General features: G+C 42.6%; 1 protein-coding gene across 2 annotated transcripts in view; it reads left to right on the top strand.

Annotated features, from left to right (window-relative positions):
• The window catches only part of LOC136885392 (ciliogenesis and planar polarity effector 2), a 103,673-nt gene that overhangs the window by 66,123 nt on the left and 15,773 nt on the right, over positions 1 to 21,777 (top strand). For both annotated transcript variants that reach the window (XM_067157908.2, XM_067157916.2), the window contains exon 3: positions 1,388 to 1,524. In XM_067157908.2, coding sequence (XP_067014009.2) covers positions 1,388 to 1,524 — 137 coding nt within the window. The remainder of the gene's footprint in view (positions 1 to 1,387; positions 1,525 to 21,777) is intronic.

Below are 21,777 nucleotides of genomic sequence, written 5' to 3'. Positions count from 1 at the left end.
TTGTCGATGTGACATACCATTCCTCCAGTCTTTCGAAATGTCAATTTGTAATGTGGAGTACCCGGGGGTTTGGGGGGCGGAGCCCCAACGAGTGAAAGCGAGTTGTAAATTATATTTCATAAGGTTCTTACTGCTTAGAAACATGTTTTAGGATTTCATCAAATATTGTTTATGTTTGAATATGGCTGATGATGACACCGAGTAGGGTTGAAACTAGTCCCATGTAATGTAAATAACATTGTAAATACAACTATGTACTGAATAGGTGGAAAACTCTCCTGTTTATAATTTACAGTTACAATGTCCACTTCGTGTTTCATAGATATGTCATTTTCATATAATTTGTGGAGGGCACTTGTGATTGCCACTGTTTAATAATGTTACAGCACATCGTCTTCCTACTGTGGTTAGACAGAAAATACAAAAATATATGTTTGTTTTTGCTGTGCGTATGAGAAAGTCCGATGTTTTTATGACATATATAAAACTGCCGGTTATTTGGGCTGCATGAAACAAAATTAGTAAGCGCAAGAGAATCGCCCAGTATAGATATGCCTTCAAAAGGCTAATACTTCTCAACTAAAGGCACAAAAATTATTCTTACAACTTCTTGTTATCTTCGCTCTCCCAAATTCTATCTGGTCTGGATGTTCACAGATTTCAAAAGAGCTTAATTGCCTAGGCTAGTGCACACTTGGCCAGGCATAGTCATGCAGCTGTGATGCTTTTGTCACTTACTTATGTTTTATACTCCTTGTAATTAGTTACAGAGAATTAATAATCATCTTTACCAATATACAATTAGTGTTGTTTAAAGGGGCATAATATCTAGGTCACGCCTTTGCTGGCGGGACGTATTGTTTACAGTGCACTGTGTCTTCTCGTATAGGCTAGAGCAATTTTATTACTTTAATTGACCTGTTTCAGTCTTACCCTTGGCTTTGACAATATGAAAGTGACTGAGGTATGAACAATGCTAGTAATGCCATTCCTTATGCAGCCAGTCCCCACTATGAATGTTGTGAATATGTTGCTCATAGGGTCAGATGATGTATGCATTTCAGTGGGCTTGGCAGACTGATATGTAATAGCAACTTCTGGCTCGGTGAGGAAAGCAATGGGAAACTACCTCCTCATTTCCCTAGTATGCCTCTTTAGTGATGCCTAAGCCATCTATGATAGCTGATGGCGGAGCTGTTGAGGATCCAACCAGCCTTAGGGCTGCGGACCAAACATACATACAACATCTAGGTCATTGACCACAATATACAGTTAAATCTTTTTTTTACCAAGTGTTGAAAAAGATTCAGTTTTTTATCTTTCTGTAACTTCTGTTTTATATTGTATTCACATTGTGGTCTTTTGTATTTTATTGTTTTTAATATAGGCTTGCAAGGAAAAAGCAGATGCCATTGTATTCGTCTTTTCATTTTTGGACGCCAGCAGTTTTGTTGATCTTCCTCAGCTTATGAGTAAATTGAGCCAACCAATTGAAAGTCCAGCCAGCCTTGTCATTGGTACCAGGTTTGTCCTCTTTCATTCACATTTCTTGGGATACTTTATGTAATGGTCTCTCATAAGAGTTTGCCTGCAAAAAACATAATTACTCCCACATAGAGTTAAACAAGTAGTTTAAACTGTAAATTTAAAGAAAGAGTCCAACCATTGCCAGCTTGGTCTCCCTCTACTTCTCTTACTCTTCATGGCCAAGTCCATTATTCTCACAGGTAACCTATCCTTCTCCTTTTGCTTCACAGACCCTAAAACTGAAGCCAGTTTTTACATACAGCTTCATCTTTTTCCTTCTTAGCGTCTGTCTCAATGCATGGGGTCCACTGTTCTGCCATCTCTCTTCCATAGGCTCTGTCATAGATGCCTTTGGGCTTGAGATCTACATTCCATATGCTATCTCTGATGTTATCTACCCACCACTCATTGGTCTTACCATGGAGTCGATACCCTCCAGAATCAAGTTGGAGTGCTCTTTTGGCCATGGAATTGTCTACTCCTATCTGTTCTAAACCATTCTGATTTTTTGCCATCTATTATAACACATTCCAGGCATTTGTTATACATGTTTCTAATTCTGAATTGCATTTCTCTTGATAGTTCCATTCTATTCAGCCCTTACCATATCTCTTCTCTTCTAACCATGCCATAAGCCTTTTGTATATCTGTGAATGCAACTGCGATTTCTTTCCCAAATTCCCATTTCTTTTCTACTGCTTGTCTAGCTGTAAATATGGCGTCAGTAGTTGATCTTCCAGGTCTAAATCCTTGTTGTTCTTCTCTTAATTGTGATTCTCTCCTGTTCTTGATTTTTGTAAGATTATTATTTTATAAATCATGCAATGACACAGTAATATTATTCCTTATAGTTCTTACAGAGTGCCTTATTGCCTTTTTTTAAAATAGGTACAATAATTGACCTTGTCAATCATCAGGAATTTCTCTGTCAGTCATACTATCTTCATTATTCTACACAGCCACTGCATTCCAATAGGTCTTGCAGCTTTAATCATTTCCACTGTGATGTCATCTATTCCAGGAGCTTTGCCATTTATCATTTCCAATACAGCTTTTTCTACATCCGATATTTGTAGATCTTCTCTTCCTATTTCCTCTGATCATTTATTTGTCCCTTCCACTGTAATGGTGATATTTATTTTATCTTCATCTATATCCTTGGGTTCATTTGTTTCATTTTGTCCTTCATATAGATTTTGGAAGTTTTCTTTCCATACTTTCAAAACTTCTTTTTCTTCCCACACAGGTTTCCAAATAGTAGGTATCTTGCTTATTATATTCGTGTGTATTTTTGTGCAAACGGCAGGTTTCATTTCTATTACAGCATAGTCGGACAAAGCAGTACTAACATTAATCTGTATACGTGTTTAATTTGGTTGGAAATCTTTGAGACCTACCGGTAGTTCTTGCGAATATCTAAATTTAGGCCTAATTGGAATTTTCATTTCTATCTATGCTTAATAAGGAGCTAGGATACATCTGAACATAGTTTTAACATTATTGTAGTGTAGTATCGTAACTTATTAGAAATTAGAGTGCCTATTCTATAATTTTGAGTAGTTTTGCAAATTTCGAACTTGAATGGTAATTTTCTTTTCTGTTTTTGCTTGCTAATAACCTGTTGTAATTAGAATGCGTCTTAACATAGTTTAAAATTATTGTAGTGTATTATAGCATCGTATTAGAAAGTAGTGTGTTTATTCAATTACTGTGAAATATTTGTGTAGTATAGTACCATTTCTGTGGTATCTGTAGTAACTCTCTTACTAAAATTCTGTTGTTGTAATTAGGGTAGACTTAAATGCAGTTAAGAGTTGTGTAATTCTTGTGTATTATTCTCTGTTTCCAGTAATTAACAGCAATTTTCATCATGTTACCTTGCTGTAGGAATAAAAATAGTACAGTTAAGTAGTATTGTAGTGTAGTAGTAGCCTATATTAATTAACTTATTGTTGTGTGATCCTTGTGAACTAACCTAGACAGTATTTCTTTCCTTTCATTTTTATTTTGCACAGAATAAGTTACCATATTTCTCCTTTTCTTTTCATTATTTAGTAAAAAATGGATAAGCAGTGTGAGTGTAGGAACTGTGGGTGTGGCCAGGCATTAGTGTGTATGAGGAAGGAGAGCTTGAGGGAGATAATAAGGATTCTCTCAGAGGACACGAAGGAAAGTAGGTCTCCAAACAATGTACAGGATACAGTAGGTGTAATAGAGGGATGGGAAGGAAAGGGGGGAATTGTGGAAGACAGGTGGTCTAATGTTTTAAGGGGAAGGAGATTGCAGGCTAAGGGCTCCATTCAGGATCAAAATTCAGGACAGGTGTCGGTGAGAAATCGGTGCGAGTCACTGCAGGTAGAACAACCGAGGGAAGATGAGGAACAGGGAACTGTTGCCGAGAAGTGTGGAAGTAGGAGAAAGGGAAGAGGTAGGAAAGGGAAATTTGGAGTAGTGGATAGGAAAAGACAGGTGGAACAGGATCATGGGATGGAGAAAAGGGAGGAGGAAGTAGCTTCTGCAGCTGTCAGGAAAGATAGGACTGACCAGGAGGGGAGGGGATCAAATGAGGTGGGTAGGGTTGAGGCTCTGGTCATGGGGGATTCTATCGTTAGACATGTCGGTAAAGTGTGTGGGGAAAGGGTACCAGGGTAGAGTGTTATCCAGGAATTAGGTTAAGGCAGATGTTGAGGAAAGTAGAAGAGAGGGAGGAGGGAAAGGTGAAGGTGGTAGTGTTTCACGTTGGTACTAACAACGTAAGACAAGCAGGTATAAGTACCAACATAGTTAGGGATGTATGGGATCTAGTAAATGCAGCACGGGTGAAGTTTAAGGAAGTGGAGATTGTTATCAGTGGAATACTGTGTAGGAGGGATACTGACTGGAAGGTGATTGAGGATTTAAATGAGACTATGGAGTGGGTATGTGGGAAACTGGGAGTGAAATTTCTAGATCCTAATGGGTGGGTAGGAGATAGGGATCTGCACTCAGATGGCCTTCACTTAAATCGCAGTGGTACATATAAGTTAGGAAATTTGTTTAGAAGGGTTATAGCGAGGTACATTCAGGGAAACAGGGTGGCCTAGGGAGCGGTGTTAAGGGAACAGGGAACTGGAAATAGAGTAGGGATGACATAAAACTGTTAGTGCTCAACTGTAGAAGTATTGTAAAGAAAGGAATAGAATTAAGTAATTTAATAGATATATACTTACCAGATATTGTAATAGGAGTTGAATCATGGCTGAGAAATGATATAATGGATGCAGAAATTTTCTCACAGAACTGGAGGGTGTATTGTAGAGATAGGATAGGAATGGTAGGAGGGGGAGTATTCATTCTTTGAAAGAAGAATTTGTAAGCTACGAAAAAGTTAAAGATGACAAACACGAAATTTTAGGGGTAAAGCAAATCTCTAAAGATAATAGACAACTTGATGTCTGTGGAGTGTACAAACCAGGAAAGGGTAGCGCAGATGCTGATTCAGAATTATTTGATAAGATAATCAGCTATGTGGGGAAACGATAAGGAAAGGAACGTGATTGTAGCGGGTGATCTCAATTTACCAAATGTCAATTGGGAAGGTAATGCGAACGACAGGAAGCATAACCAACAAATGGCAAATAAGTTAATATGGGAAGGGCACCTGATTCAGAAAGTGATGGAACCAACTAGAAGGAAGAATATTCTGGATGTGGTGCTGGTAAAACCTGATGAGCTCTATAGAGAAACCGAAGTAATGGATGGTATTAGTGATCACGAAGCTGTTATTGTGGTAATTAAAAGTAAATATGAAAGAAAGGAAAAGATTAAAATTAGGACTGTTAGGCAGTACCATATAGCTGATAAAACAGGCATGAGGGAGTTTTTAATAAGTAACTATGATTGGTGGAAAACGGTAAATAAAAATGTAAACAGACTATGGGATGGGTTTAAAGCAATTCTTGAAGAATGTGAAAATAGATTTGTACCTTTAAAGGTGGTAAGGAAAGGTAAAGATCCACTATATTATAACAGGAATGTAAAGAGACTAAGAAAGAGGTGCAGGTTGGAAAGAGATAGAGTTAGAAATGGCTGTGGAAGTAAGGAGAAATTGAAGGAGCTTACTAGGAAATTGAATCTAGCAAAGAATTCAGCTAAGGATAACATGATGGCAAGCATAATTGGTGGCCATACTAATCTTAGTGAAAAATGGAAGAGTATGTATAGGTACTTTAAGGCAGAAACAGGTTCCAAGAAGGACATTTCAGGAATAATTAATGAACAAGGGGAGTGTGTATGCGAGGATCTTCAAAAGTCAGAAGTATTCAGCCAGCAGTATGTAAAGATTGTTGGTTACAAGGATAATGTCCAGATAGAGGAGGTGACTAATACTAAAGATTTACCTATGACAGGAATGACATTTACAGTAAAATACAAAATTTGAAAACTAGAAAAGCAGCTGGAATTGATAAGGTTTCTGGGGATATACTAAAGACTATGGGGTGGAATATAGTACCATATCTGAAGTACTTATTTGATTATTGTTTGCATGAAGGAACTTTACCAAATGAATGGAGAGTTGCTATAGTAGCCCCTGTATATAAAGGAAAGGGTGATAGACATAAAACTGAAAATTACAGGCCAGTCAGTTTGACATGCATTGTATGTGAGCTTTGGGAAAGCATTCTTTCCGATTATATTAGACATGTTTGCAAAATTAATAACTGGTTTGATAGAAGGCAGTTTGGGTTCAGGAAAGGTTATTCCACTGAAGCCCAACTTGTAGGATTCCAGCAAGATATAGCAGATATCGCGGATTCAGGAGGTCAATTGGACTGTATTGCGATTGACCTGTCTAAGGCATTTGATAGGGTAGATCATGTGAGACTACTGGCAAAATTGAGTGCAATTAGACTTGACAAAAGGGTGACTGAATGGGTTGCTCTGTTTCTAGAATATAGAACTCAGGAAATTAGAGTAGGTTGTAACCGTACAACAGGGTTACAGATTCCATTCAGTATTTATTATTATTATTATTATTATTATTATTATTATTATTATTATTATTATTATTATTATTATTATTATTATTATTATTATTGTACCGGGCGGTACACCTCCGCGCCGCTAATTCAAACATTGCGCCAGTTGAAACTCCTCTACTGGAGGAAGCCTGAACTTTAACCACCATGTTAATTCTAAAGTTTCTCAGAAGATGTCGCTATTGTAAATTTTTAAGAGTTCTGAACTGTGTCTTTTTCGATTTATATTTGTTTTCTCTGTAGTGAGAAGTGTGAACATTCTCTTCTAGATGACACTACTGAAGAACTACTAATGTGCACCCTAGTGCGAAGTGAAGGAACTGTTTTTTGAGAAATTTTGTGTTCATAAGTTTGTTCTTTGTTAAATTTCTTTCAGTCATTTTTTGGGTTGGCAGTATAACCCTTCTCTTTCTGCTTGTTTTGAATTTAGCCAATCCCGAATTTCTCTAATTAATTTTGGACCAATAACGTACGTCTTCTCCGATATGGATATGTTGCTTGATCCTAGCCAATAAAGTTGAGGGGGGGTGTGGGTTCTCATTCTTGAAAGGTCTCGAATGTTCCACGAGGGTATTTAAACTGCTGATTTTCTGGTCTCCGGGCCACTTCGGTAACATCTTTCCTAGTGTGATTATGTAGCAGGGGGCGGGAAGCGCCTCTTCCTTCGGGCAGCAGTTCTTCCATAAGGTAATGGCCTTCTAATAACTTCATTTCTTGCTAGCTCAGCAGTTTAACCCTCGGGGCAGGTTCGAAACTTTTATCATGTAACCTTCCTTTAAAATGTAAAAGACCCTTGCTATAAATTCCGTCTCTTTAACTACAAATCGGGATAGAGAGTGCCTAACCCTCTCGAGCTCCCTCTCATATTGTTTTTGAGGTGACTACGTTTTCATAACCGTTTTTCTTCGCTTCATAATGTAATAAATTTTCCTATCGTGTCACCTCCGTAGTATGGGATTAGCCCTTGCATAAGCGGCCTAAGAGCCAAATAGGTTTTAAAAAGGAGTATTAGGAGTGCAAGTTACGCCTCCACTCAAGTTGGTACTTTGGGGCCATGTTATTGTCCTGTTTCTTTAGTGAATAGGCCTCAGTAGGTTGGGTATTTTTACCCCTGTTCTTGTGTGCCTGGAGGGCAGGTTGAAGGTGGAGTTTGGTGTGGCCTTTGAATTGGCTTGAACTTTGAGAGCGGGTTCGCTCTTTCTAAAAATTGTATTTTCTGTGTGCCTCAAGCAGGCTTAACTGGGTAATTGGGAGCAAATGCTCCTTGGCATGATTGGGGTTTTCTGCCCCTTTGTTGAACCTTGTGTATAGGTAAAGTTGGGCTCATTGCTCAGGGATTGTGAATCTGGGGCTCGAAGCCCAAAATCCATTAATAAACTGGAATTGTACTTTCTTAACTTGTTGATATACAACTGAGTTCCTGTTATACTTGTTATTTCTTGATCTCGAAAAGAAAATATAACCTTTGTTAAATTTTAAATTAATTTTAATTTCGTTGTTGAGACCTATTCCATCCATTACCTTCTTTCACCTCTAACTACCACGGATAATTCCGTAACAAGTGGTAGCAGAGCGTGGTTGAATGGGTCTCAATTTTGCCCCTTTTGACGGCTAAACATTGCTTTGCTTTCGAACTCTAACAATTTTCTCTGTCGCTGGACTTTTCTTTCTAATTTTTCAAAACTTTTAATTTTTTTGTCATCATGTCCGGCTCTCGCGAAGTCCTCCACCCCGGCTACTTGCGCAAGGTGGAATTAATCTATGAATTAACCATTAGAAATGTTCAATCTGGAGGCACGGTTGCGATAGACACTAATAAGCTAAAAGATTCCCTTGATTTGCCTATTACCATCCCGACTTCGGGAGAAAAAGAGATTGACGACGCTCTCTCCATGATCAATGATAATACTACTGAGCTAGCATCTGTAGTTAGTTTTTTTGAAGTAAGTGATCCATCTCCTAATCAACTCAAAAGAGTACAGGCTAGGTTGTACCATTTTTATAATAGGGTGTGTGATCTATTGTCTCTGAAGTTAAATGACCTCCAGGGTAAGTAAGCTAGTGCCCTTGCCGAAAACTTGTCTAAAATATCTAGCAAAGTTAGCCATTTGTTATCTGGATCTGCTATTCCTAAAGTCGACCAGCCTATGGTAGTAAATATTGTAAATGGGGAGGATCTCTCTAAAGAGGAAGGAAGTAGTACTGAGGCAACTACACAACGAACATCTGCCCCATTAGGAACCGAGTCCGATCGTCGCATGTCCATTCCACTCTTTATGTTAAATAGGGCACCTTCGGAATCTGCTTCTCCGCCACTTAGGCCCTTTTCTACTATGTCACCTGTTTTCAGCAGTTTACCCCATCCATTAGCTATGTTACTTAGAGGTATTTCCAAGTTTTCTGTTAACTCCACTACTGATGTTATTGCTTTCTTAAGGATTTTAGTTGAATTCCAAGATCATGCCCTTGTTTTTTCTCTGTCTCCGTGTCAAACCCTTCAGATAATTTACCCTTATTCCATTGGCGTTCTCTCCGACAAGATAGTTAGGGCAATCGCTGAACAGTCATCCATAGAAGACTTCCATGCCCATCTGTTGGCAAATTTTATCCCTGCCCGAGCTAGGTCATCGCTCATTCAAAAGTACTACTACCGAGTACAACGGTTGGATGAAAATTTAGCAGACTTCATCCAAGACATTAAGTTTTACACTAGGATATTTGCCCTTCATTTTCCCGAAGATCAAATTGTTCAGGCCATAGTGGAAGGTATTTCTCCATCATACCGCTCATACTTGTGTTTTGCGTCGCGCCCGCAAACTTTTGCCGAGTTAGAGGCTATGGCTGTTTCAGCCGAAGGACATTATACATTTTCCAGCTAGCTCATTCTTGGTTGCCAGCGTTTCGCCCTCGTGTGCTAGGGTGGGCTCATCAGTTGGTACCTAGCACACCTACCAATACGCTGGCTAGTGCATACCGTGGAGGCCACTGCGTAGGCTACCTGGAGCCACCGGCAATGCCAATGCACTAAGAGACTTTGTCTCATCACTAAAAATTGATGCCTGCTTGGCCATCAGATGATATAGATGTTGATTCCCATAGGGAATCTGAAATACTTGTCCTGAATGAGCAAATTTATAATACCAATATAAATGGTCCGTTATTGGACATTATACATTTTCCAGCTAGCTCATTCTTGGTTGCCAGCGTTTCGCCCTCGTGTGCTAGGGTGGGCTCATCAGTTGGTACCTAGCACACCTACCAATACGCTGGCTAGTGCATACCGTGGAGGCCACTGCGTAGGCTACCTGGAGCCACCGGCAATGCCAATGCACTAAGAGACTTTGTCTCATCACTAAAAATTGATGCCTGCTTGGCCATCAGATGATATAGATGTTGATTCCCATAGGGAATCTGAAATACTTGTCCTGAATGAGCAAATTTATAATACCAATATAAATGGTCCGTTATTGGACATTATACATTTTCCAGCTAGCTCATTCTTGGTTGCCAGCGTTTCGCCCTCGTGTGCTAGGGTGGGCTCATCAGTTGGTACCTAGCACACCTACCAATACGCTGGCTAGTGCATACCGTGGAGGCCACTGCGTAGGCTACCTGGAGCCACCGGCAATGCCAATGCACTAAGAGACTTTGTCTCATCACTAAAAATTGATGCCTGCTTGGCCATCAGATGATATAGATGTTGATTCCCATAGGGAATCTGAAATACTTGTCCTGAATGAGCAAATTTATAATACCAATATAAATGGTCCGTTATTGGACATTATACATTTTCCAGCTAGCTCATTCTTGGTTGCCAGCGTTTCGCCCTCGTGTGCTAGGGTGGGCTCATCAGTTGGTACCTAGCACACCTACCAATACGCTGGCTAGTGCATACCGTGGAGGCCACTGCGTAGGCTACCTGGAGCCACCGGCAATGCCAATGCACTAAGAGACTTTGTCTCATCACTAAAAATTGATGCCTGCTTGGCCATCAGATGATATAGATGTTGATTCCCATAGGGAATCTGAAATACTTGTCCTGAATGAGCAAATTTATAATACCAATATAAATGGTCCGTTATTGGACATTATACATTTTCCAGCTAGCTCATTCTTGGTTGCCAGCGTTTCGCCCTCGTGTGCTAGGGTGGGCTCATCAGTTGGTACCTAGCACACCTACCAATACGCTGGCTAGTGCATACCGTGGAGGCCACTGCGTAGGCTACCTGGAGCCACCGGCAATGCCAATGCACTAAGAGACTTTGTCTCATCACTAAAAATTGATGCCTGCTTGGCCATCAGATGATATAGATGTTGATTCCCATAGGGAATCTGAAATACTTGTCCTGAATGAGCAAATTTATAATACCAATATAAATGGTCCGTTATTGGACATTATACATTTTCCAGCTAGCTCATTCTTGGTTGCCAGCGTTTCGCCCTCGTGTGCTAGGGTGGGCTCATCAGTTGGTACCTAGCACACCTACCAATACGCTGGCTAGTGCATACCGTGGAGGCCACTGCGTAGGCTACCTGGAGCCACCGGCAATGCCAATGCACTAAGAGACTTTGTCTCATCACTAAAAATTGATGCCTGCTTGGCCATCAGATGATATAGATGTTGATTCCCATAGGGAATCTGAAATACTTGTCCTGAATGAGCAAATTTATAATACCAATATAAATGGTCCGTTATTGGACATTATACATTTTCCAGCTAGCTCATTCTTGGTTGCCAGCGTTTCGCCCTCGTGTGCTAGGGTGGGCTCATCAGTTGGTACCTAGCACACCTACCAATACGCTGGCTAGTGCATACCGTGGAGGCCACTGCGTAGGCTACCTGGAGCCACCGGCAATGCCAATGCACTAAGAGACTTTGTCTCATCACTAAAAATTGATGCCTGCTTGGCCATCAGATGATATAGATGTTGATTCCCATAGGGAATCTGAAATACTTGTCCTGAATGAGCAAATTTATAATACCAATATAAATGGTCCGTTATTGGACATTATACATTTTCCAGCTAGCTCATTCTTGGTTGCCAGCGTTTCGCCCTCGTGTGCTAGGGTGGGCTCATCAGTTGGTACCTAGCACACCTACCAATACGCTGGCTAGTGCATACCGTGGAGGCCACTGCGTAGGCTACCTGGAGCCACCGGCAATGCCAATGCACTAAGAGACTTTGCATTGGCATTGCCGGTGGCTCCAGGTAGCCTACGCAGTGGCCTCCACGGTATGCACTAGCCAGCGTATTGGTAGGTGTGCTAGGTACCAACTGATGAGCCCACCCTAGCACACGAGGGCGAAACGCTGGCAACCAAGAATGAGCTAGCTGGAAAATGTATAATGTCCAATAACGGACCATTTATATTGGTATTATAAATTTGCTCATTCAGGACAAGTATTTCAGATTCCCTATGGGAATCAACATCTATATCATCTGATGGCCAAGCAGGCATCAATTTTTAGTGATGAGACAAAGTCTCTTAGTGCATTGGCATTGCCGGTGGCTCCAGGTAGCCTACGCAGTGGCCTCCACGGTATGCACTAGCCAGCGTATTGGTAGGTGTGCTAGGTACCAACTGATGAGCCCACCCTAGCACACGAGGGCGAAACGCTGGCAACCAAGAATGAGCTAGCTGGAAAATGTATAATGTCCAATAACGGACCATTTATATTGGTATTATAAATTTGCTCATTCAGGACAAGTATTTCAGATTCCCTATGGGAATCAACATCTATATCATCTGATGGCCAAGCAGGCATCAATTTTTAGTGATGAGACAAAGTCTCTTAGTGCATTGGCATTGCCGGTGGCTCCAGGTAGCCTACGCAGTGGCCTCCACGGTATGCACTAGCCAGCGTATTGGTAGGTGTGCTAGGTACCAACTGATGAGCCCACCCTAGCACACGAGGGCGAAACGCTGGCAACCAAGAATGAGCTAGCTGGAAAATGTATAATGTCCAATAACGGACCATTTATATTGGTATTATAAATTTGCTCATTCAGGACAAGTATTTCAGATTCCCTATGGGAATCAACATCTATATCATCTGATGGCCAAGCAGGCATCAATTTTTAGTGATGAGACAAAGTCTCTTAGTGCATTGGCATTGCCGGTGGCTCCAGGTAGCCTACGCAGTGGCCTCCACGGTATGCACTAGCCAGCGTATTGGTAGGTGTGCTAGGTACCAACTGATGAGCCCACCCTAGCACACGAGGGCGAAACGCTGGCAACCAAGAATGAGCTAGCTGGAAAATGTATAATGTCCAATAACGGACCATTTATATTGGTATTATAAATTTGCTCATTCAGGACAAGTATTTCAGATTCCCTATGGGAATCAACATCTATATCATCTGATGGCCAAGCAGGCATCAATTTTTAGTGATGAGACAAAGTCTCTTAGTGCATTGGCATTGCCGGTGGCTCCAGGTAGCCTACGCAGTGGCCTCCACGGTATGCACTAGCCAGCGTATTGGTAGGTGTGCTAGGTACCAACTGATGAGCCCACCCTAGCACACGAGGGCGAAACGCTGGCAACCAAGAATGAGCTAGCTGGAAAATGTATAATGTCCAATAACGGACCATTTATATTGGTATTATAAATTTGCTCATTCAGGACAAGTATTTCAGATTCCCTATGGGAATCAACATCTATATCATCTGATGGCCAAGCAGGCATCAATTTTTAGTGATGAGACAAAGTCTCTTAGTGCATTGGCATTGCCGGTGGCTCCAGGTAGCCTACGCAGTGGCCTCCACGGTATGCACTAGCCAGCGTATTGGTAGGTGTGCTAGGTACCAACTGATGAGCCCACCCTAGCACACGAGGGCGAAACGCTGGCAACCAAGAATGAGCTAGCTGGAAAATGTATAATGTCCAATAACGGACCATTTATATTGGTATTATAAATTTGCTCATTCAGGACAAGTATTTCAGATTCCCTATGGGAATCAACATCTATATCATCTGATGGCCAAGCAGGCATCAATTTTTAGTGATGAGACAAAGTCTCTTAGTGCATTGGCATTGCCGGTGGCTCCAGGTAGCCTACGCAGTGGCCTCCACGGTATGCACTAGCCAGCGTATTGGTAGGTGTGCTAGGTACCAACTGATGAGCCCACCCTAGCACACGAGGGCGAAACGCTGGCAACCAAGAATGAGCTAGCTGGAAAATGTATAATGTCCAATAACGGACCATTTATATTGGTATTATAAATTTGCTCATTCAGGACAAGTATTTCAGATTCCCTATGGGAATCAACATCTATATCATCTGATGGCCAAGCAGGCATCAATTTTTAGTGATGAGACAAAGTCTCTTAGTGCATTGGCATTGCCGGTGGCTCCAGGTAGCCTACGCAGTGGCCTCCACGGTATGCACTAGCCAGCGTATTGGTAGGTGTGCTAGGTACCAACTGATGAGCCCACCCTAGCACACGAGGGCGAAACGCTGGCAACCAAGAATGAGCTAGCTGGAAAATGTATAATGTCCAATAACGGACCATTTATATTGGTATTATAAATTTGCTCATTCAGGACAAGTATTTCAGATTCCCTATGGGAATCAACATCTATATCATCTGATGGCCAAGCAGGCATCAATTTTTAGTGATGAGACAAGGTCTCTTAGTGCATTGGCATTGCCGGTGGCTCCAGGTAGCCTACGCAGTGGCCTCCACGGTATGCACTAGCCAGCGTATTGGTAGGTGTGCTAGGTACCAACTGATGAGCCCACCCTAGCACACGAGGGCGAAACGCTGGCAACCAAGAATGAGCTAGCTGGAAAATGTATAATGTCCAATAACGGACCATTTATATTGGTATTATAAATTTGCTCATTCAGGACAAGTATTTCAGATTCCCTATGGGAATCAACATCTATATCATCTGATGGCCAAGCAGGCATCAATTTTTAGTGATGAGACAAAGTCTCTTAGTGCATTGGCATTGCCGGTGGCTCCAGGTAGCCTACGCAGTGGCCTCCACGGTATGCACTAGCCAGCGTATTGGTAGGTGTGCTAGGTACCAACTGATGAGCCCACCCTAGCACACGAGGGCGAAACGCTGGCAACCAAGAATGAGCTAGCTGGAAAATGTATAATGTCCAATAACGGACCATTTATATTGGTATTATAAATTTGCTCATTCAGGACAAGTATTTCAGATTCCCTATGGGAATCAACATCTATATCATCTGATGGCCAAGCAGGCATCAATTTTTAGTGATGAGACAAAGTCTCTTAGTGCATTGGCATTGCCGGTGGCTCCAGGTAGCCTACGCAGTGGCCTCCACGGTATGCACTAGCCAGCGTATTGGTAGGTGTGCTAGGTACCAACTGATGAGCCCACCCTAGCACACGAGGGCGAAACGCTGGCAACCAAGAATGAGCTAGCTGGAAAATGTATAATGTCCAATAACGGACCATTTATATTGGTATTATAAATTTGCTCATTCAGGACAAGTATTTCAGATTCCCTATGGGAATCAACATCTATATCATCTGATGGCCAAGCAGGCATCAATTTTTAGTGATGAGACAAAGTCTCTTAGTGCATTGGCATTGCCGGTGGCTCCAGGTAGCCTACGCAGTGGCCTCCACGGTATGCACTAGCCAGCGTATTGGTAGGTGTGCTAGGTACCAACTGATGAGCCCACCCTAGCACACGAGGGCGAAACGCTGGCAACCAAGAATGAGCTAGCTGGAAAATGTATAATGTCCAATAACGGACCATTTATATTGGTATTATAAATTTGCTCATTCAGGACAAGTATTCCAGATTCCCTATGGGAATCAACATCTATATCATCTGATGGCCAAGCAGGCATCAATTTTTAGTGATGAGACAAAGTCTCTTAGTGCATTGGCATTGCCGGTGGCTCCAGGTAGCCTACGCAGTGGCCTCCACGGTATGCACTAGCCAGCGTATTGGTAGGTGTGCTAGGTACCAACTGATGAGCCCACCCTAGCACACGAGGGCGAAACGCTGGCAACCAAGAATGAGCTAGCTGGAAAATGTATAATGTCCAATAACGGACCATTTATATTGGTATTATAAATTTGCTCATTCAGGACAAGTATTTCAGATTCCCTATGGGAATCAACATCTATATCATCTGATGGCCAAGCAGGCATCAATTTTTAGTGATGAGACAAAGTCTCTTAGTGCATTGGCATTGCCGGTGGCTCCAGGTAGCCTACGCAGTGGCCTCCACGGTATGCACTAGCCAGCGTATTGGTAGGTGTGCTAGGTACCAACTGATGAGCCCACCCTAGCACACGAGGGCGAAACGCTGGCAACCAAGAATGAGCTAGCTGGAAAATGTATAATGTCCAATAACGGACCATTTATATTGGTATTATAAATTTGCTCATTCAGGACAAGTATTTCAGATTCCCTATGGGAATCAACATCTATATCATCTGATGGCCAAGCAGGCATCAATTTTTAGTGATGAGACAAAGTCTCTTAGTGCATTGGCATTGCCGGTGGCTCCAGGTAGCCTACGCAGTGGCCTCCACGGTATGCACTAGCCAGCGTATTGGTAGGTGTGCTAGGTACCAACTGATGAGCCCACCCTAGCACACGAGGGCGAAACGCTGGCAACCAAGAATGAGCTAGCTGGAAAATGTATAATGTCCAATAACGGACCATTTATATTGGTATTATAAATTTGCTCATTCAGGACAAGTATTTCAGATTCCCTATGGGAATCAACATCTATATCATCTGATGGCCAAGCAGGCATCAATTTTTAGTGATGAGACAAAGTCTCTTAGTGCATTGGCATTGCCGGTGGCTCCAGGTAGCCTACGCAGTGGCCTCCACGGTATGCACTAGCCAGCGTATTGGTAGGTGTGCTAGGTACCAACTGATGAGCCCACCCTAGCACACGAGGGCGAAACGCTGGCAACCAAGAATGAGCTAGCTGGAAAATGTATAATGTCCAATAACGGACCATTTATATTGGTATTATAAATTTGCTCATTCAGGACAAGTATTTCAGATTCCCTATGGGAATCAACATCTATATCATCTGATGGCCAAGCAGGCATCAATTTTTAGTGATGAGACAAAGTCTCTTAGTGCATTGGCATTGCCGGTGGCTCCAGGTAGCCTACGCAGTGGCCTCCACGGTATGCACTAGCCAGCGTATTGGTAGGTGTGCTAGGTACCAACTGATGAGCCCACCCTAGCACACGAGGGCGAAACGCTGGCAACCAAGAATGAGCTAGCTGGAAAATGTATAATGTCCAATAACGGACCATTTATATTGGTATTATAAATTTGCTCATTCAGGACAAGTATTTCAGATTCCCTATGGGAATCAACATCTATATCATCTGATGGCCAAGCAGGCATCAATTTTTAGTGATGAGACAAAGTCTCTTAGTGCATTGGCATTGCCGGTGGCTCCAGGTAGCCTACGCAGTGGCCTCCACGGTATGCACTAGCCAGCGTATTGGTAGGTGTGCTAGGTACCAACTGATGAGCCCACCCTAGCACACGAGGGCGAAACGCTGGCAACCAAGAATGAGCTAGCTGGAAAATGTATAATGTCCAATAACGGACCATTTATATTGGTATTATAAATTTGCTCATTCAGGACAAGTATTTCAGATTCCCTATGGGAATCAACATCTATATCATCTGATGGCCAAGCAGGCATCAATTTTTAGTGATGAGACAAAGTCTCTTAGTGCATTGGCATTGCCGGTGGCTCCAGGTAGCCTACGCAGTGGCCTCCACGGTATGCACTAGCCAGCGTATTGGTAGGTGTGCTAGGTACCAACTGATGAGCCCACCCTAGCACACGAGGGCGAAACGCTGGCAACCAAGAATGAGCTAGCTGGAAAATGTATAATGTCCAATAACGGACCATTTATATTGGTATTATAAATTTGCTCATTCAGGACAAGTATTTCAGATTCCCTATGGGAATCAACATCTATATCATCTGATGGCCAAGCAGGCATCAATTTTTAGTGATGAGACAAAGTCTCTTAGTGCATTGGCATTGCCGGTGGCTCCAGGTAGCCTACGCAGTGGCCTCCACGGTATGCACTAGCCAGCGTATTGGTAGGTGTGCTAGGTACCAACTGATGAGCCCACCCTAGCACACGAGGGCGAAACGCTGGCAACCAAGAATGAGCTAGCTGGAAAATGTATAATGTCCAATAACGGACCATTTATATTGGTATTATAAATTTGCTCATTCAGGACAAGTATTTCAGATTCCCTATGGGAATCAACATCTATATCATCTGATGGCCAAGCAGGCATCAATTTTTAGTGATGAGACAAAGTCTCTTAGTGCATTGGCATTGCCGGTGGCTCCAGGTAGCCTACGCAGTGGCCTCCACGGTATGCACTAGCCAGCGTATTGGTAGGTGTGCTAGGTACCAACTGATGAGCCCACCCTAGCACACGAGGGCGAAACGCTGGCAACCAAGAATGAGCTAGCTGGAAAATGTATAATGTCCAATAACGGACCATTTATATTGGTATTATAAATTTGCTCATTCAGGACAAGTATTTCAGATTCCCTATGGGAATCAACATCTATATCATCTGATGGCCAAGCAGGCATCAATTTTTAGTGATGAGACAAAGTCTCTTAGTGCATTGGCATTGCCGGTGGCTCCAGGTAGCCTACGCAGTGGCCTCCACGGTATGCACTAGCCAGCGTATTGGTAGGTGTGCTAGGTACCAACTGATGAGCCCACCCTAGCACACGAGGGCGAAACGCTGGCAACCAAGAATGAGCTAGCTGGAAAATGTATAATGTCCAATAACGGACCATTTATATTGGTATTATAAATTTGCTCATTCAGGACAAGTATTCCAGATTCCCTATGGGAATCAACATCTATATCATCTGATGGCCAAGCAGGCATCAATTTTTAGTGATGAGACAAAGTCTCTTAGTGCATTGGCATTGCCGGTGGCTCCAGGTAGCCTACGCAGTGGCCTCCACGGTATGCACTAGCCAGCGTATTGGTAGGTGTGCTAGGTACCAACTGATGAGCCCACCCTAGCACACGAGGGCGAAACGCTGGCAACCAAGAATGAGCTAGCTGGAAAATGTATAATGTCCAATAACGGACCATTTATATTGGTATTATAAATTTGCTCATTCAGGACAAGTATTTCAGATTCCCTATGGGAATCAACATCTATATCATTAGCCGAAGGAGTCAGATACGCCGATACCTTGCGTGTCGCGAAAGAACCCCCTCCATCCTCTAGTAGTTTTCGGCCTCCACCTCGCCGACCCATCACACCCCGTAAATGTTACGCTTGCGGGTCGCCTGACCATCTTCGCAATAAATGTCCATTGATCAAATCTAGTAGGACAAATAATGGAGCAAGTTCATCCCAAGGTTGTTTTAAATGCGGCGCGTTTTCACATATTGCCAAGAACTGCCCTAATGCTAACAGCGCTCCCTCCTGCTCAACTTCTGGTGCAACTTCCACCAAGGCCAATAATAATGACTAGGGGCTTTGGCTGAGTCAGCGAACCCTTCTCCTCGAGGCTCAGCCCCAAGTAATCATGCCGAAATTTCAGGGAAGACTCTGTCTTCAAATTTATCTTTTGAAGGTCCCAAAGAATGTCTTAGGATTGCGGCGGATACCCCCGCACCAGTTCCTTTTCTCAAAATTGAATTAAATAACGAACCTGTAACTGCTCTATTAGATTCTGGCAGTGTTTGTTCTATTATTTCGGCTGAATGGTACTCCAAATTGAAAACTGTTTGTAGTCTTCCTGATTTTTGTTCGACTTCGGTTCAATATGTTTCCGGAAATTCCTCTCCATTAGAAACTTTAGGTTTTCTGTATGCCAAAATTCATATATCTAAATTTACCTGGAAATTTAAACTGTTTGTGGCCAAGCACTTGTCTTGCTCCGTTATATTGGGAGCTGATTTCATTTCTCACACCGGTCTAGTGCTCGACCTTCAGAGCAAGTCGTGCTCTTTCAAATTCGATAGTAATTCCAAAATCCCTTTGTTAAAATGTAGTTCTGTAACATGTTCATCTGTTTCGCCTACCCAGGATGAGATGTTGTTAGATCTTAGACATCTACCTGAGGAGCAGGCTGATAGTATTCGTAAGTTGTGTCAGTCGTTTCCAGAGGTGTTCCCGGATACTCTTGGTGTTACTGACCTTATTGAATACAAGATTGAGGTTACGGATTCGATTCCTGTCCGTTTTCCACCTTATAGGCTATCTCCACCTAAAATGAAGGCGCTGAAAGAAATCATTGATCAAATGCTGAAGGACGGTGTTATTCGGCCCTCTAAGTCGGCGTATTCTTCGCCTATTTTTCTAGTCCCGAAACCCCAAGGTGGCTTCAGGCCTGTGATTGACTATAGGGCTCTCAATCGGAAGGTGGTGTTACAATCTGTGCCCCTTCCAGACCTTCACTCTTGTTTTTCATGGTTTCGGAAGGCTAAGTTCTTTACCATCTTGGATCTGAATCAGGCCTATAATCAAATTCCTCTGGCTGAAGAATCTAAACATCTTACAGCGTTTGCCACGGATTGGAATTTGTATGAATACAACCGCGTGCCTTTCGGGCTCCCCACGGGAGCAGCTGTACTCACTAGACTGCTAGACAGGGTCTTCTCTGACATCAAGTTTGAGTACTTGTACCACTATCTTGATGATGTCGTCGTATTTTCGGAGACCTTCGAAGAACACCTAGATCATCTGCGAGAAGTCCTCAGTCGTCTCCGTAAGGCTGGGTTAACTGTGAAGTTATCCAAGGTTGCCTTCGCTAAGCCCTCCATGTCATTCCTAGGGCATATTGTGTCGCCTGATGGTGTTGCAGTCGATCACTCTAGAACACAGGCCATCCGTGATTTCAAGCCTCCCAAGGACATCAAAGGTATTGCTAGGTTCATTGGTATGGTGAATTTCTTCAGGAAATTTATTCCAAATTTCGCCAATAGAGCGGCGCCCTTGAACTTACTTCGTAGGAAAGGCGTCAAATTTGAGTGGGGACCTTCTCAACAAGCCGCTTTTGAAGATCTCAAATTAGCTCTGTGTAACGCCCCTGTTCTGGCCATGCCCGATTTCTCCAAGAAATTCATCGTCCAACCGACGTGTCGTCGTCGGCGGTAGCTGCAGTCCTTCTTCAAGAGACTGAACTAGGGAGGCGACCCATCGCCTATGCATCTGGGACTCTTATCGGCTCAAGAAGCCAAATATTCCATCTATGAGCTCGAAGGTTTGGCAGTCTTATTTGCTTTAGAAAAGTTCCGTCTCTATCTGGAACATGTCAAATTTGACTTGGAAACCGATAACCAACCCTTAAGCTGGGTCTTAGGTAGGCCGCGTCGTACTGGTCGTATAGCCCGGTGGGCCATCCGAATTTCTGCCTTCCAATTTGATGTTAGGCATATCAGAGGTACTGAAAACGTGGTTGCTGACGGACTAAGCCGTATGTTTTCTAATGATGTGGAGACTCCTGATCTGGATGATAGTTCTTCACCTCCCGTGTCCATACTATCTGAGGTTAATGCCATCTTAACAGATGCTCCCATGCTCTTTAGGGATATTGAGAAATATCAACGTGAAGATCCGACGCTGGCTCTGATCATGGAAACCCTTTCTTCTGGGGAACATGTCGTCCCTTATGTATTGAGGAATGGTGTTTTATGTTGCCCGTTGAGGCATGATCAAAAAATGAAAGTTGTGGTTCCAGCTGTTCTTGTACCAATGATCTTCCAAGTACTATTATGAGACCCCATTAGGGGGGCATTTAGGCATCTTCAAAACCCGTGAAAAGATTCGTGAAATGTTCATCTGGAAGGGTATGGACGGAGAAATCCGTGAATAGGTAAAATCTTGTAAATCATGCTGGCTTAGTAAACCTACCATGTCAACTAAGCAAGGGCTTTTGTCTTCTCATCAAGCGTCGCGCCCCATGGAACATCTCTACATCGATTACGTAGGACCCTTTCCCCAGTCAAAGGGGAACGCTAACAAGTTCATCCTTGTATGTGTAGATGGTTTTACAAGATTTTCTTGGTTATTTCCGACTAAGCTGGCCACCGCCCAGTCCACCATTACTTGTTTAAATTCCATTTTTGCTTCTTTCGGTCCGTGTCAATATATTGTATCTGATAATGCTAAAGCTTTCACATCCAATCTCTTTCGTAAATTCTGTTTTGATCTGTCCATATCTCATGTGACTACTTCGGCTTATTATCCTCA

Source organism: Anabrus simplex, chromosome 1, assembly GCF_040414725.1.
Source record: "Anabrus simplex isolate iqAnaSimp1 chromosome 1, ASM4041472v1, whole genome shotgun sequence".
Classification (NCBI taxonomy): domain Eukaryota; kingdom Metazoa; phylum Arthropoda; class Insecta; order Orthoptera; family Tettigoniidae; genus Anabrus; species Anabrus simplex.
Note: the sequence above shows the minus strand (reverse complement) of the source record. Positions and strands in the feature narration are given on the sequence as shown.